We start from the raw sequence: 17,248 nt of genomic DNA on the forward strand, positions 1-17,248 counted from the left end.
GGCCTAGACAATAAAGGCAAAATAACATGGGTCAAACAAAAGTTGAAATAAACGTTTCTGTCCTTTTATGAAGTTTCTAATCACACTGATGTTTGCTCAAGTATAATTTGTGCAGGTACGTTTGGTTTTAATCCCTTATTGGATTTGATTTGTACAATACTGGGGTGAAACATCATGATTTACAACTGAGACTGAGCTGCTATTGGTCGAGCATGTGAATAAACTGTAAATATCTACTCTTCATATTGCACATATCTTTTTCCTGGTTTCTTGTGTTTGCAATATTTATCTATGTATTATTTATATTATATAATTATGCTTACACTGACAGCCCACAGCAAATTAAATACAATCCACCAGATTTGATTTGTTAAGCTCATATTCACACTTTTCTCTAAAGACAATTTTGTGGGTAAGTTTGGTTTTAATCCCTTATTGGATTTGATTTGTACAATAATGGGTTGAAACATCATGATTTACAACTGAGACTGAGCTGCTATTGGTCAGAATGTGTATCGGTGGTAAAGTGTAAATATCTACTCTTCATATTGCATCTTTCTTTTTCCTGGTTTCTTGTGTTTGCAATATTTATCTATGTATTATTTATATTATATAATTATGCTTACACTGACAGCCCACAGCAAATTAAATACAATCCATCAGATTTTAATTGTTTAGCTCATATTCACACTTTTCTCTCAAGACGACTTGACATTGAACCCTATAGAGGCGGTGGTGGGTGGGGTGTGGGGAGGAGGGTGTGGATCCGGCGGCGTTAGGACCCGGGGAGCTCCGCCCTGAGGAAGAGGGCGTTGGAGGAGGAAGCCACGGATAACACGCGCACATCCGCCAGGTCCCGGCCACTTCGCGAGCGATGCGTGCTAGCTAACACACGAAAATCAGTTCGAACCCGGAAGCAACCGGAGCCACGGTAACGTCCGGTCTACGAGCAGCAGCGGAGAGAGAGAGGAAGCAGCATGTCGGTGCTGGCTCTGCAAGAGTATGAGTTCGAGAGGCAGTTCAACGAGGAGGAGGCGATCCGCTGGATGCAGGAGAACTGGTAAGGACCGCGACCCCCTGTTTGGACCACCCGGGTCCCGAGCCTCCTGCCCGGGGGGAACCGGAGGGCTGCACCGGGGATCGAACCCCCCCGCTGCGCCCGCTCCCTCCATCAGCCGCACACCGAGCCTCAGACACATGCACAGGCCGAATCTGACACACACACACACACACACACAGACACACACTCAGGGGTTGCGTTGCGTTACGCCTCATGTTCACAGGGAGGATTTGTCCTGTAATTAATTATCCTCATCATCACCGGTTATATAGCGCAGCTGCAGAGGTCACCAGCTGCCTCAGCCACGGTTCACTGGAACATCTGCATCAGCCTGGAGAGATGCTCCCTTCATTCACTCCACTGACACTCTCCTGCACTTTGTTAGACCTGTGCATGGATATTAGATTCAAATCTGATTCAGTGTTGCTTTTAAAGTCTTTGAAAATAATGCAAACTGTGTTCAGGGATGAATTCAAATGATCTGAGCTGCAGGAATCAGGCTCTGAAGCTTGATTTGTCCAACTGATAGTTCAAGACTCTAAGATATGTAATTTAATGGCAAAGCAGCAAAGCAGCGGCCTCAATAAGGCAAAAAACACCGATATTAGTCGATATCGCTAATAACTATTGTCATTTCTTCGCATTTATAGACCGGACAGCAGAAGCATGTGATGGGGTGAGAGTGGGGGGGAAGGGGAAGAGGGCCGGGTCAGCATCGAACCTGCGGACTGCACAGGAGGCCTCAAGCCTCAGCACATACCTCCTCCATATCCATAATTATCACCATAAACTTTTTAAAACTGCTAAACAACTACGAGGTAGAAGTTTAAAACCAACTTCCACATCCCATTCGCACAAGGCATGAATAGAGTGATGTGTTTTAAACTTTTGCTATATTACTACTGACTTTATTGCCCATAATTGAAATGTGAACTAATCAAAAGTTGCTGCAATCGCTCTGGGTCTTAAAATCTGGGTTTCAGCCAAAGCAGGAGCAGAGAACACTGATTAACTGTCAAGGGATTAATTGCCAAACAATCTCCAGTAAAGTAACATGCAGATATGAATCCCCTGGAATCACTGACAGAAAATCAAAACTGCTTTTAGACCGCTGTGTGTTTACCCAGGGAAGTGTCTGGCAGGGTTTGCACATACTGCAATATTGCCCTGGACTAATATTTCACTGTTGATAGTGGGGGTTAAGTAAATATTGCCCTGCCACTGTGCATCTCAAATGTAGGCTGTGTCCAGAAAAACCTCCATTTTTTTTTTTTATGAGCATGAACTCACTGAAGGGGCCATTCTGGCTGCAGGTCTGTGCCAGGTTGGAGCTTGGGAGCAAAAACAGAATGAGTCATGCGTTAAGTTGGTACAGGCTTCATTAGGCATTCAGTGGCACTGGATTGGTGAAAAGTAGCACAGGCGGAGCAGGAGGCTTTCGTGTGGATTCCTCTGTCGTCTGGGAACGCTCCCGTTCAGCAGAATCTGGATTCAGTAGCGTTCACAGAGTCTATCTAAAAACTGTTTTATTATTCCTATTTGTAACAAATCTGTGTGTGTGAGAGAGGGAGAGAGACAGTATGGGAGCAGTGTGCAGGAGCTGTCCATACCCGGGTACTGACAGCCGGCCAATCGCATTCATCTTCTGATGTCTGCTGACTGAGAATTGGCCAATCACGTCAGGGCATGATCTGTGCTGACTCCTGTGGTGGAGGGTGTCAGGGCGGGGGGGCCGGTGCACATGGCCGACAGGGGCAACCACCGCAATTAATGGAGTTTCAGAGAAAAAAACCGCCCTAACGTTGACGAGGTGACTCAGTGCGACTACGTGTTATTTTTAGGATTTAAGGAAGCGATGGAAAGAAAGTGAAAGCATCTGAAGGCTCGAAGCAAGAGGAATAGAAATAAATAGACTTTATTAACACACTTATACTGCACACGTTGATTTATTAGTTAGGGTTAAAACACATTCAGTAAACCTTACGTCCACTCATCAAGTACAAAAGCTCATTAAATTAGTTTTTGGCCGAGGAGAGATCACTGAGCGGAGTTCGACATTAAGTTTGAAGTTTTTATGAATCAGTTTTATGAAGTTCAGATCGGAGTTTATTTTATTAGCATTTAAAAACAATATCTGTCCTCAATACAAACTTCTTTCCACTTTTCTCTCACTCTATTTCTCTACCAGTTTTCTGTCCCTGTGCCTCACGATCACAGGCGGTATAATTGTGTAATAAGGGTAAGCAACTCCCCAGTTTAGCTGATTCTGAGGCATCATAACCATAACTGCAAATGTTACATGGCATAAAAAAAACAGCACAATATTCTTTAATATGTCTTTAAAAGTAGAAAATCTGATGTTTGTTTTGGGGTCCAATGTGTTGATAAACTATGTTAAAGTGAAAAATGCATTGTCTAGTCATGAAGGCAATGCTGTGCTGAGGAGTAATTCAAAAGCTCAGGACTCCTCAGGGTTTACGTTCTACACCCCAAATATGCTTTCTGTGCTGCAGTGTCTTTTTAAAACTGATACTTCTATCCAACATCATATTGGATAGAAGTATCAGACGTGATTCTCAGGACAATTTATCGGTTGAGCTCGTCGTGCTTTGTCAGTTTATTGTAACTAAGTTCAATCCCATGTTAAACACACATATCTGTGGTGAAGTTGAGCAACTCAGAGTTTCACTGTCAGGAAAAAATGTTCTATAGGTTCAGACACTTACACACAGACGCTAACACTTACACACTTACACACACACACACTTACACTTACACACTTACACACACACACTTACACAAACACACACACACAGAGTGATGCCACTGCAGGTGTTTTACCTTTGACACCCTTTCTAAGAAATGCCTGCAGTGACAGAACTGGATTGGGCGAGGCCAGAGCTGCAACATGCCTCACGATCTGAACCTACAAGTCTCCATGTTGTCGGTGAACTGTTCCCCTTTCTTCCCTGATCATTCCCCATGAAATCTGATAAAACCAGGACTGTGTAGATATGAAATTTGCTGTTGGTGGTCAATCTTACATTTTGATATAAAAACCTCAGACGAGGCGAAGCCGACACCAAAGATGGAGAATCGGCTTTGATGAATGAAGAAAACTCCTCAGATCTCAAAGGTAAGACAACTTTATGTTTTAATATCGCCTATTTGTTTAATATATAACATTTTACAGTGGGTGATGCATGTATGTGTGCATGTCAGAGTAATTAAATCATCAAAAATCCAGATTAGGACTAACATAACTATCAGAGCACGTATCAGATTAACTAGTAAATTATATTCCAGATTAATAACGATAATGCAACCCTGGCTTTTACTCTTTTTATCCATCAGTACGACTTTTAGCCCGATAGAATCTTTCTTTATGTGATGAGCACTTGTCTGTTTTAGCCTCCATTAACACAACCGCTACTGTTATCAAGAGCTAAATTACATTGTTGCATTTCTTTAATCTGTTATTGAAACCTGAGCTTTGCTTCTGACTCATTTTCATATTTCATACGTCATTTGAGCGGCTCAATGAGTCATAAGTAATTATTTCTGGCAGATGTTTTCGGGTCACCTCATATTGTTATGTTAATTAATCCAGTTCATTTACTGCTCTTGGTTCATCCTGTCACTTTCACTTTCTGTCACAGTTAGGAGCGACACAGTAAATGAATATGTTTCAGTAAAGTAATTGTTTTGTCTCGCCTTGGGTAACGCACGCTGTGATACATGTGTTGACGCGGTGTGTTTACAGTGTGTACATGTCATTGTTTTGCAGGGTTGAGTGGAGACTGGTACTCTGATCTGATGTGTTTCCTGGAGACCGGCTGCAAACAGATCAGCATTGTGACGCAAAGACAAAAGAAGATGAAGAGGAGGAAGGAGTGGACATGGATCAAGAGGCTGCAACGACTTCAGTATCGAACCCTTTGACCCCTTTGACCCAAGCATGAGGCAGTGAAGGAACAGGACAGTATATTAGCTTTACATTTGAATTGGAAAGTAATTGGTAAGATTTAAATATGAAAGTAACATTATGAATTCATATTAGGTTTACTTATTATGTCCAGAAATTGTATCCACTGTACTTTCTGGATATAGTGTAGATTTTGAAAAGGGGAACTTTTCTTTACACATGACAGGAGATGTAGAAATGTAAGTTTTAGTCGTGTTCTTTTCTTTTTCCTAATGATGGTGGATGTGGAGCTTTCTATGAAATGCTGTAGGTTTACACATGTGCTGTCAGATCTTTCCAAATAAAGGATGTTACATCAAACATGTCATGTACATTTCATTGTGTGTGTATAGTTTGTTAGAGATTGTGTTCCCTTTCTCCTGATTATGATTATAGGTTGTTGCTGGACCCATCAATTATATCAACAGGACACAACACAAAATAATAGAATCGTCAGATCACTTGTTTAATCAAATGGAGAGAAACGTCATTGCAAATAAACAACTATCAGGCCAGTGATTAATATAGGAATGAGAATGATCTACTTGTCATTCCGATGGATTTGCTTTAGCCGCCTGTGATCCTCTGAAGGATGAACATATAGATAATGGATGGATCCAGATGGAGCTCTTGCATTGTATCGTTGCATTTGTGTTTTATTTTCTTAATGCACTAAATGCAATTCATTGTGATGGGTTAAACCTGCAGTTCAGCCTCTTCTGTATTGAGGTTGCGTGTGTTTCAGTTTGGCATCACTGTCCTGAGGAGTTCTGCTATCTGCTGCTACACACATCTTCATCCTGCTGACTCACAATGCTTTCCCACAGACGTCACCCCCCCTCATTGCCATGCAGGTTGCTGGAGATCTGTGTTCCCCTTCTTTGAAAAAGTCGGCATCCCCTCGGGTCTCTGCAGGTTTGATCGATCACTGGTGGTTTTGGCTCTGGACTGATAAGAGATCGAGAGCCGGAGAATGTTGCGGTGAGAATTAACAATGAGATGGCTGTGGTCTGTTTTGTTAATTCTGCCTCTCCCCACAAACTAGACACACTGGTTTCCTCTTAACTTGAGGGAGATGTTGTTATTCCATTTCTCTTAAAACGTAACCTCCAACTTCTTGCTTCTTGGCAGTCGCCATGATGCATGTCAGAGATGGCACGGAATCACTACAGGCTTGTTCTGTTCCCCTCGACCGTGACCTGAGAGGCACCCAGCCTAAAGGACATCTAGTGTGTTGTCACTAACTTGCTAAAGGAAGATAGTGATATTTGTGACGGACAACATATTCATGATTTATTCCGAGTGATATTAGATGAAAACATGAACTGCTCCGTCTTTTGTTTTCCCTGAACTGCCTTTCACTGATGGAAGGTGAAAGTGAAACCAGAGAGCACTGGCACTTCCGGCAGACCGTTGGTTTCTGAGCAGCCAGTCCACATCCTCATCTTTGACTTACAAGCATCCGGCCTGGGGTGGATTCCGTGTTAGTCAAGACTTATTAAGATCATCTCGTTCGGCTCTTGTTAAAATGGCAGCAACATGCTCGGGACCAAGACTGTAGATTCAGTGTGTGACGATCAAGAGCAACCTCTAGGACTGGAAAGGAACAGTTTCTATATGAAGCCTTGTATAGTAGCACATGTCGGTTTTTGCTGCTCATGCTTTCTTTAGTTGTGGAGTTTTATCATTTGATTTTAATATGAACATCAGCTAAAATAAAAACCTGGCATAACTCAGGGATGGTTCTTGACTCACCTGAGACAGTCCCAACTATTAGCCTTAACCATTTAAAGTTTTAAATCTAACCTTAAATGTAGAGATGGAGTCTCCCAAACCCAAATTTGCGATCAGGTTTCCAGTGTTTCCCCTAGGTTTACAGCTTTGGGGGGGGGGCAAACACGGACACAAAAACTTATAGGAATCATGATGTTAATGTGTTTCTTTTAATGATTTTGAACTGTACATTGGATTTCGGCGCTGACAGGCTATTCTGTGATGCTCAGACGTCATGTGTTTGTCCCTTCTGTAGGACTGGCAGGGAGACTATAAATGGCCGGGTCTGGTTTCCTCTCACAACTGCCTGTTTATGCTGTCTACGTATGCGACATAACATTCTTAAAAACAGTGGTGTATAAAGTACTTGAAAGCCATACTTGAGAAAAAGTACAGATATCTTACTTGAAAGTGACTCCGGTTAAAGTAAAAGTCACCCGTCAGAAAATGACTTGAGTTAAAGTCTTAGAGCTGCTCATATTAAATGTACTTAAGTATCAAAGGTAAAAGTACAAGTACCAAATTTTATTTCAACTGACTAAAAAACTATAACAACACTATATATATAATGTATAATTTTACAAATTTTGAACCCGAGATGCTGAGGTTAAAATAGTATTGGACAAGTGCATCTGAACTTCTAGCGACAACAAAGAATCAACACAACAGAATAAACAAACGCCTCTTGATTCTACCTAAGAACACTAATAGACCAAATGAACCTTTTGTGTCTATTAGCTGTATTTTGCATTTTAACTGCCTGGATGTTTACCTGCCTGTAATCCTGCCCGCCAGCTTGTCCACTCATCTACATGTAAGCCTGTTTATTTATCATTAGACTATCTTCACTGAATGGGCCTGGGGTTGTGTTTGCATTTGTTTCCAGCAGGGTGACAATACACCTGTAGGGTATCTTGCCTGTAGGGATGACAAAGTGAAGACACAACCCTGCTTGAAGTTGTACACATTAGCCAGTTTGTACAATACATATATAAAGACTCAACAGCTTCTAAGTTGTGTTGAGTCAGCACAAAGGGCTACTAAGGATTGGAATTGGCAATATATAGATATATAATATCTTTGCAAAAATTATATTGGCATTATAGTGAGTGGAAAACTGGGCCTGATTACTCAGGGTTCCATTTGGGAGGTCCATTAAAAAAAATTAATTGTGTGCGTGAATACGCAGTAGTAGTAGTCCATGACACAGTGTTTGTTTTTGGTTGGGTTGGCTGAAGGTTTTTTTTGCGTTTGCTTATATAATTGGTTGTGTTTGTTTTTCCATCTCGACTTGTTTTAAATCTGTTTGTTTTGTTTACGTGGACGTGTAAGACGTCCACGTAAAGTGTAGACACGGCCAACCAATGATAGTCTATTTGCCAACAGTTTTTGTTTAAACCAACTACTTCAAATATTTTCTTTAAGAAAAGTTAACCACTTGCTGCTTCGAGCTATGTATTTATGTGCAGATGTTGACACGAAGCAGGAAAGGGAAAACGAATGTGAATCGAAAAAGGAATACCTTCAAAAAATGATGTAAAGTCACCTAATAAAAGCCCTCAAAAAGCCAATTCATTTGCCTGAATAATAATCCTTACAATTTCAATAGGGCCACATGTCTGTCAGTGCCTGGGCCCTAATAATAAAGACTGGACCGAGCTCCTGCAGGAGCGAGAGAGCGAGAGAATGGTGCGCCGTGCGTAAAGCTGCACGTTCTGCCAACCTCCGCTGCTCAAGTAACGAGCCAGTTTTGAGAATGTAAGAAGTAGAAAGTACAGATATTTGTGCTCAAATGTAGCGAGTAAAAGTTAAAAGTCGTCAGAAAAATAAATACTCAAGTAAAGTACAGATATGTGAAAAATCTACTTAAGTACAGTAACAAAGTATTTCTACTTTGTTCCTCTCGCTCCAAAGTAGAAATAACAAAGTATTTCTACTTTGTTACTTCCCACCACTGCCTAAAACCAAAAAGAAAACTGAAATAATCCCCTATTCATTCTCTATGAACTGTAATTTATCTATCTATCTATCTGGCTATCTATTTATTTATGCATGCATGTATATATGTATGTATGTAATGTACGTATTTACTGACTTCCATAAGTAACCTGGATTGCCGGAATCCGGAAACATTTTTGGATCCGGTACTTATGTTTATCTCGTCCACACGAAGCCCTTTCAGGAAAACACGGAAACGCTGCAGCGGAGTGGTTGAAATCGCTGTAAAGACGTCATGGAGCATGCGCTTAAAGTGAAACAAGACTAAAGTCGAGATCCTACTAGCAATCTTCCCATCACGACTTCTCTACCACCTGAAATCACTGTTACCACAGCAATCAAACAGGACTAGTTAGAATAGAGCACTTCGCCATAACACTTGTTTGTGTTAAGTTACCGTTTTGAAACTTCCGTCTATAATAAAAATCTTTCACGTCAGATTTGCCGGTTTTGAACAATGGTCTGATGAAAATAGATTAGACAGTGATAGAAGGAAGTGACGCAGCGGGGTTAATAATGGTTCAGGCTGAGGTTGCGAGGCGAGGTGCGTTCACGGTTAAATACAACAAGCGGAGAAAGCAGAATCGCGGGCTGACCGGCGCTGAGAAATGCGCGTCCCGTGAGAACAGCCAGGCGCCTGCGCGCTGGAGAATTGCGCGGCGCGGCGCTTCGGTGTAATAAAGTTATCAAGATCAGTCTTGTACAACCAGGGGGAGTATTGCCCCTCTGACAGCCAAGCTGGGTCAGAACCTAGCATCCGTTGGTGACTGAGCAGATTCTTGTCTGGGGCAGGGTGTGCAGCACTCGGGCTCTTCTCTGAACTCGGACCCGGAGCAGGAGAGCTGCTCCTCGCAGCAGAGTGGCTGTTACCACCAGGGAGCGCGGATATTTTGAACTGCTTCTCAGGTGGTTCATGCGACATGTTTTCAGATGAATGCTCTCTGTCCGCTGGTGGGAGGTTGCTCACCTGTGTGTGCTCACACGTGTCTGTGTGTGAGAGCAGAGGAGAACTCTAACCGCGCAACCATGTCGAGACAGAAATGCAAACTACAGACCTGTTTTATAGGTAATGTAACCTTAAAATGATTTATGTAGAAATCTGGCGCCATATTAAAAAATAAAATAAATAATTAACTTGACCTTCCAGGGGGGGCGGGATGTGCCGTTGGGGGGGCGCAGCTAATTGAATGGTAGGGGAAACACTGGGTTTCAGAGAGAGGAACCCGACAGTTGAAGGCTCTGCAGAGTCATGAAACATTAGTTCATTCCCCAGGAGTGGTGGGTATGGATTTGAATGTATAACTAATGCTGACGTTGTGCTTAAAGTGGAAAGCTACAAGTGTCCTTAAAGCAAATTGTCTTACAGCTTGAAATAAGCTTGACTCAAGATGTTCTTAAGGGTTCACGTTACTTAACAGGCTGAAATAATTGCTGCTCGACAAAACTATTGTTTCACGAATAGACTAATGATAATTTTATGTCGGCCACCAGATGCAGAGTGAACTCAAAAAAGTGGTGCATAGTTTTGTTGGTAATTGTATGTCTCACTGTGAGCATGCATGCAGGGAAGGGGAGGGGTGCGTGCCACTAACTGGATTATATCTGGGCTCTTCCTGGACGAACTGATGCTGTAATAGCTGTGTCTTATTTCCAGCAGCTCCTGGTCTGATGCTGTGGTTTGCTGCTCATCCCACTCTCTGGCACAGTAGCTCTGGCAGCTTTCTACAGTTTTAGATGCAGCAGAAAATATATACTGTAGTCACCCACTCTGAACTGCTAGTGCACAATTGTATACACATGCATTAGTTGTGGGTGCAAGTTGTGTCTGCGTACGTGACAGCATATGCTTTGCCGAGACAGTTGGAGAGCAGCTCAGTGGCCCAGGCGTGCAGACTCATCCTCAGACTGCAAACTCAGGATTACGTAACGGCTGAAATCTCCTGGACCAGCTAATACAGATCCAAGTTCCACAGCAGGTTACCCGGCGGCTTTGTGCCACACTGTCCCTGGGGGGAGGGGAAGGGTCTGAGGGATCAACATCCTCATTATGTTATGCAGTGTTCCAGAGAGGACACATGCAAGTACACAGAATGTGCACACTGTGATTTACTTTGACAATACTCTGAGCTCATGTCTAGACCTGGAAATCGACTGCCAAAATGTGCGATGCCTTTTCTTGGTCGTCTGGGAGTCTTGTTTAAAGTTCAAATAAGCAGAGGAGGACATACGATGCTTTTACACACACACAGACTCTTCATAGCCCGACTGATACCTCTTCATCATCGCGATGTCATGTGACGTTATGATGCCCCACTTTGACATGACGTACAGCTAGTTGCTAGTCTGGCGTGGGCCTTAGCGCAGCCAGGTAGAGCGAGAGCGGAGGCTGACGTTTTCCTTCACGCGCTGGAAACCAGTTGACCAATCACAACCTGTGGACCAGGTGGCCAATCAGAGCAGGCTGGGCTTTATCGTGAGAGGGGGGGGGGTTGCCTTAAAGAGAGAGGAGCTAAAACCAAGACTTTCAGACAGTTGCTGAAATCAGCTGCATCAATTTTGTGAACTTTAGATCTTGTATACCCTTTTCGAGTAATAACCCAATTCAATTTGGGAACCTGGATATGAGGGTATTAATATCTGCATTACCCATCCTCATAAATGTTGTATTTAGTGGAAGCATTAGCATTTTGATGTGAACAGTTTTTTTGAGTTTTTTTATTTGTTGGATTTATATTCTCTCCTTTGGCAGATATGAGCATCCTTTTTTTTGATCTCAGATATCTAGCAGAAATTGGCAGCAGTGCAAACTGGGCCAGCGCCCACCATCTCACCCTGTGATAACAATCTCACATTAGAGAAAGAGATGCCAGCGATGCCTAACCGACCCACTGAGCAGCTCCTGCAAACCGTGCTGGTTGTGAACATCGATAACGGCCTCTGGAGTTGGCAATGTTCCTGTAAACTTAATATTTGACTCAATGTTCCAACGAAATAAGCTCTAAACAGTATGATTTCTCTGTAAAAGACCAAAATAAAACCGGTAAAGAATTGGACCATGTAAAATACGTATGCAGCGGATCTAGGACACATACTGACTTTGCTGCTTACTGTTATTTTGGAGGAAATGTCAGCAGGAAGAAAACAGCTGGTTTCCAACCAGGCAAGAAATATCTGCTGATTCTGTCCCCACTTCCTGCTGATCCTCCTCTAAAGAGCTCTGCCTTGTAGTTTTTCGCTGGTGCAGCCGTGGCCCACTTTCACTAACAGCAGAACAAGCCTCTTCCCACACCCTTCTAATATGTGTTGTCTACTCCAGCCACCCCACAACCTGCAAAGGACGAGCGGTTTCTAGAGCCTTTCATTGATTAATTTGCCTTATTATTGTAGTCTCCCCTATTATACTTTTCTAATTGTTGTTGATAAATGAGAATAAAGAGGATTACTTGTCTGATCTCCCTGCACCAGAGACCAGTGATGGAAGAGATCTCCTCCTACACTATTTCTACCATTTCTCTATTTTCACAGAACAGATTTATAAGACACATACTGTAATTTGAACAAGGATGAAGGTTTTAAAGAAGGACGAGCAGTGTCTATATCCTCGAGTTGGTCCGGAGTGGTTTTGAACTGGTTGATTAAAGTCTGGTTATAAAAGGCAGAACTCTTCGCAGGTGGTGAAGAAATGTGTTGAATGCACAGTTGGAGTCCGTTTCTCCCTCGATGCAGTGATGCTATTTCATTAGAATCTATCACTTGTCCGATGGCATTTGGTTTCAAGTGTCAGAAAATCCTGTTTAATTCGAGTAATCCCGTTTTATTTCTCAGACAAATTTAACTACTGAAGCTCGTGGGCGGAGCTAAGGACCCATGATGTGAAGGTGTGATGTGAAATTCCACTGACGTCTGAAATGCATTCCTGTGACTGCACACGGAGCTTGGCTGCAGTTGGCACTTCGGAGCATTTGCAAAGACAACAGCAGCACCCCCCCCCCCACCTCCTCCACCACTTTGCCAGCTTTGCCCGAGCCTGTGGGTTTCTTTACACTCGCATTATTCCTTCTGACATTACTGGAAACCATCTTCTAAACCCTAATGCATCAGGCTGTGCACTTCTTAATCTTTGAGTGAGTAGTAATGTACTATAGATAAAGATGGCTGATGTGACTGCTCCTCAAAAATCAATAATCACCAGACTCTTTTTGGCTGAACAACTGCCACAACAATGACGTCTCCGCACTTTGACCTTTTGGCTTGGACGGCAGCACACTGAGGGCGAATGCCAACATTGTTTCTCCTCCTCTGCGGTTCCTCTGGCCAGGCTACAGTATGTAGGCCAGCGTCTCTGTCCTCCCCTCATTAGTGTGTGGTTGAGACACAGTGCTGTCACTCTGCTGCCCAGGCCTGTGGTTGATTCTGTGGCAGCGGCTCCTCTTGACTGGGCTGCATTGTCCTTTGTGCACTGGAGGTGGCCTGAATCTGGGAGAATCAGGGAGTGGGCATCCTTCATCATCCATCCATAGAAGAGTGACACACAATGAAGTCTGTTATTATTTTCAACACGTTATTGAAACTTGGAACCGATGTTCATGATTTTTTTTGGGCTCGCGAACAACATAAAAGGAAGAAACCATTCAATATCTAACCCTATAATCTATTATTTTAATGTAAAATAAGTTTTTTAGTGTTGATTTGATATAGAATTGTTTATATTCCAAATGTATTAAAAAGAGAGGTGGGAAATGGGGATATCCAGACTCCTGCACACTTAAATCCCAGAGCAGACAAGTTTTTAATATTACAAACTGTCATTTTTGTGTGGCTAAGGGAAATAATCACCTTTTCTCTTTCTTGCGTAGCTTCACACCTGCTCAGTAAAACTCAGTGCTGCTGTAGCTGAGCTGGTTTTGCAGGTTGCTCATGTCACGGTTCTGTGAAAAATGTTTGCAATTGCATTAGAAGAAGTATGCAGAGCACTTGTCAAGTCCGCTTGTGGGCGTGTGAGCTGCACTCTGCAAAGACAGATGACGTTAGATGGCATCCAGAGATACAACTCGCCTCGAGTAGAATACAACTTGCAGTACGGCTTTAAAAAGAAACTTTACTTCATTCCTTTCCACTGAGCAATACATTTTTATTTAGCGATTACTTTCACTGTCATGTTGTGTAACCTTCAGACAGAAGAAAACAACATCTCTGAATTGGATCATCAGTCCTTGAGCTAGTTCTACACAGCTCATTATCTGCAGCGCTGTGGATCCCTGAGGTCCCTGAATGCCTCATTCATGGTCCCTGTGCATATTCCTCTGAGAACAAACCTGATTTATTTGTTTGTGTAACTGTACAATCTTCTTTATCTCTAAGTTTGTAGTTAAACACGTGTGACTGCACACTGTCTAATGCTTTGCACACGGCTGGTCGGGTTGTGTGTCGGCAGGATTACACAAAAACCACTGAACAGATTTCCAAGAAAAGGATGAGACACGGTGCAAGAAATAACCACGAACTCCAGGAACTTTTAACACTTTATGTAACGTTGCCTCAGATCACAATCAATGATCACTGATTGGAATGTGTGATAGGGCCCCTATTCATGGATTTTTATTTTTTGAATCAGGCCTGTTTAGGAGACTGATTTTCATGAACAATTGCAATTTGGTCCAGATAAAAATCCACATCTAGTGGATTGAAATGTGGTTTTGCAAGGGGACTTGTGATCCTTTGCTGAATTATGCTCCCTCCTGAGTTCCATTCACCTGCAAGACTAGAACTGGTCCAAACAGTTCCTCTGCTCTCTGTCCAATTCACCAAACAGTGTTCATGGACAGAGCTGCTCTAGCTTCAGGCAGCGTGCCCCATCTCCTACTCAGCATCGGGTCTGTCACGTCAGACCACCTGAGCTTTGTGATTGTGCTGAGCGCAAATTCATCCGGTCCAGGTGATGCATCATCACAAGTCCTCAGCTTCACACGGCACAGCAGGCATCTCTGAAAACTGAAAGCTAAGCGTTTGGCGACAGATGGAGCTGCACAGAAATTTGAATTAAATCATCACTCTGGGTATTTCCTGAAGTCGGTGCAGTTTGGGTTTGTGTTGTGAACAGCATGTTGTAGTGAACTTTCAAAAGAACTTATTTGAAATCACTGACACTGTTTGGTGGATCTAGAAATGCAGTGTGCATAGTAAATAGCTGCTTGTAGTTTAAGGATGGATTTCTAACTGATCAATAAAGGTTGTTACTGCTTCTGGATATCATTTCCATGTCTTCTTGTGTATTCCTTCTCAACGTGATCGTCACTTAAACCTGGGACCTGCACAGGCGATTAAAAGGTCACACAGAGGGATTAAAATTGTCTTTTTTGTTTGTGTTTGCAGGAAGAAGTCCTTTCTCTTCTCTGCCCTCTACGCGGCCTGTATCCTCGGCGGCCGTCATGTCATGAAGCAGAGGGAGAAGTTTGAGCTGAGGAAACCTCTGGTGCTGTGGTCGCTCACGCTCGCTCTCTTCAGGTCAGAAAGAGTTTTTTTAATTTATTGTTTTTAAGTCTATGTGGATTTTTTGATGAAACTGATGAACAGTGACTATATAGCAGGTTTTAACTAGATGTATTAAATGTTTCTCCACGTTAATACTCTGCTTTGTGTGTCTGTGTGTGCAGTATATTCGGTGCCATCCGCACTGGGAGCTACATGACGTACGTCCTGATGACAAAAGGCCTCAAAACGTCAGTTTGTGATCAGGGCTTTTACAACGGACCCGTCAGCAAGTTCTGGGCGTACGCCTTCGTCCTCAGCAAAGCACCAGAGCTGGGTAAGTCCACGCCTCCTTAGAGCTCATAATGCTCATCATGCACACTGGTAATAATGTGTTTCTCACAAAAACAGCCAGTTCAATGCAACTGATAACCAAAATATTTTCTCCTTTATTCATCTCAGATTTAAAGTTAAGATAAGGAAAACAGCATTTTAGTGAACCACAGTTACTCTCTTTAAAAATCCATTCATTGCAACAGATGTGTGACTAACAACATTGATTTTAGAGCTTTCCTCTTCCTTCATTATTGAAACGATAATAATATTAAATATTGACATTTCTTCATCAAATTGGAATAGATAATTGATTTTGTACACCTCTGCATTTGACATTTCACACATTAATTAACTTTAATCTCTGAAGAATAGAGTAACCTTTTATTTCTCCATCTTTCACATCAAATGTGACCTTATAACTTTAATTCTATGTGTAGTCCCTTTTCTCATCTATGTCCTTCTGATGTTTAAAATGACACAAACTCCAGGTTTAAACCTAGAGCCGTGGTTCCACTCAGTGAGAATCAAATAAAAGGCAGCACAAATACACAAGGTCATTACGAAAATGTTTCAAACTTTCAAACACGTGTACATTTACTTCCTGTATTTTTTAAATATAGGCTCGTAGTGATGTGACACGAAGGTTCCTTAAATTCATGTGGTTACTTTTCTTCTTCACTTCCTAAAATTAAATAAAAGCCTGATAATGAAGTCATTCACATCAATCAGACTTTATTTGTATGAATAAAAGCTATGTAACACAACATGCTTTTTTCGAATAATCCCAATAAAAAACAATAACAACCCTCCACACACATCCGTGCAGAGAGGAAATCAATATTAACAGGACCAGCATCTTAAATGTTGCAAACAAAACATGCAGTTAAACAACTCGACTGTCGATACAGATTTTAATGTGACTTGTGTTTCTGTTTATTATTTCAAGTTTTCATCTTTGGGGCTTTATCAAACAGTCTCTGCATGTTTGAGTGTTCTATTCATTTTGAACAGGCCAAGAGTAATGATGGTCTCTTTCCTCCTTGTCCCATTCCTTCATTCATCCTCCTCTTTCTCCTTCTTCTCCTCTCCCACCTCCAGGTGACACTCTCTTCATCGTCCTGAGGAAGCAGAAGCTCATCTTCCTCCACTGGTACCACCACATCACCGTGCTGCTGTACTCCTGGTACTCCTACAAAGACATGGTGGCCGGCGGCGGCTGGTTCATGACCATGAACTACTTGGTCCACGCCGTCATGTACTCTTACTACGCCTTGCGGGCGGCCGGCTTCAAGGTGTCGCGCAACTTCGCCATGTTCATCACGCTGACCCAGATCACCCAGATGGTCATGGGCTGCGTGGTCAACTACCTGGTGTACTCGTGGATGCAGCAGGGGCAGGAGTGTCCGTCCCACATGCAGAACATTGTGTGGTCCTCGCTCATGTACCTCAGCTACTGTGTGCTCTTCATCCAGTTCTTCTTCGAGGCCTACATCACCAAGTCCAGAGCCTCGGCTGCCGCCATCGCCAGGAAGAGGGAGTAAAAGAAAAAATGCCATAAGTACGGGAAGACGGGAGATAATGACGAAAGAGGGAGTTTGAAACGGAGAGAGCAGGGACAAGTGGTGGTGGTGGTGGTGGTGGTGGTGGTT

General features: G+C 42.7%; 1 protein-coding gene and 1 long non-coding RNA gene across 2 annotated transcripts; both read left to right on the forward strand.

Annotated features, from left to right (window-relative positions):
* Nucleotides 1-844: 844 nt before the first annotated feature.
* On the forward strand, nt 845-17,235 carry elovl6 (ELOVL fatty acid elongase 6). The gene is made up of 4 exons (XM_061079355.1): nt 845-1,060; nt 15,168-15,299; nt 15,449-15,600; nt 16,698-17,235. Exons 1-4 carry the CDS (start codon nt 978-980, stop codon nt 17,138-17,140), a joined length of 810 nt encoding a protein of 269 aa, XP_060935338.1. The 5' UTR covers nt 845-977; the 3' UTR covers nt 17,141-17,235.
* On the forward strand, nt 4,131-5,345 carry LOC133011590 (uncharacterized). Its single transcript, XR_009680757.1, has 2 exons — nt 4,131-4,196; nt 4,848-5,345. It is a non-coding gene; the product is annotated as an uncharacterized LOC133011590 (long non-coding RNA).
* Nucleotides 17,236-17,248: the final 13 nt, after the last annotated feature.

Source organism: Limanda limanda, chromosome 10 (assembly GCF_963576545.1).
Source record: "Limanda limanda chromosome 10, fLimLim1.1, whole genome shotgun sequence".
NCBI lineage: Eukaryota > Metazoa > Chordata > Actinopteri > Pleuronectiformes > Pleuronectidae > Limanda > Limanda limanda.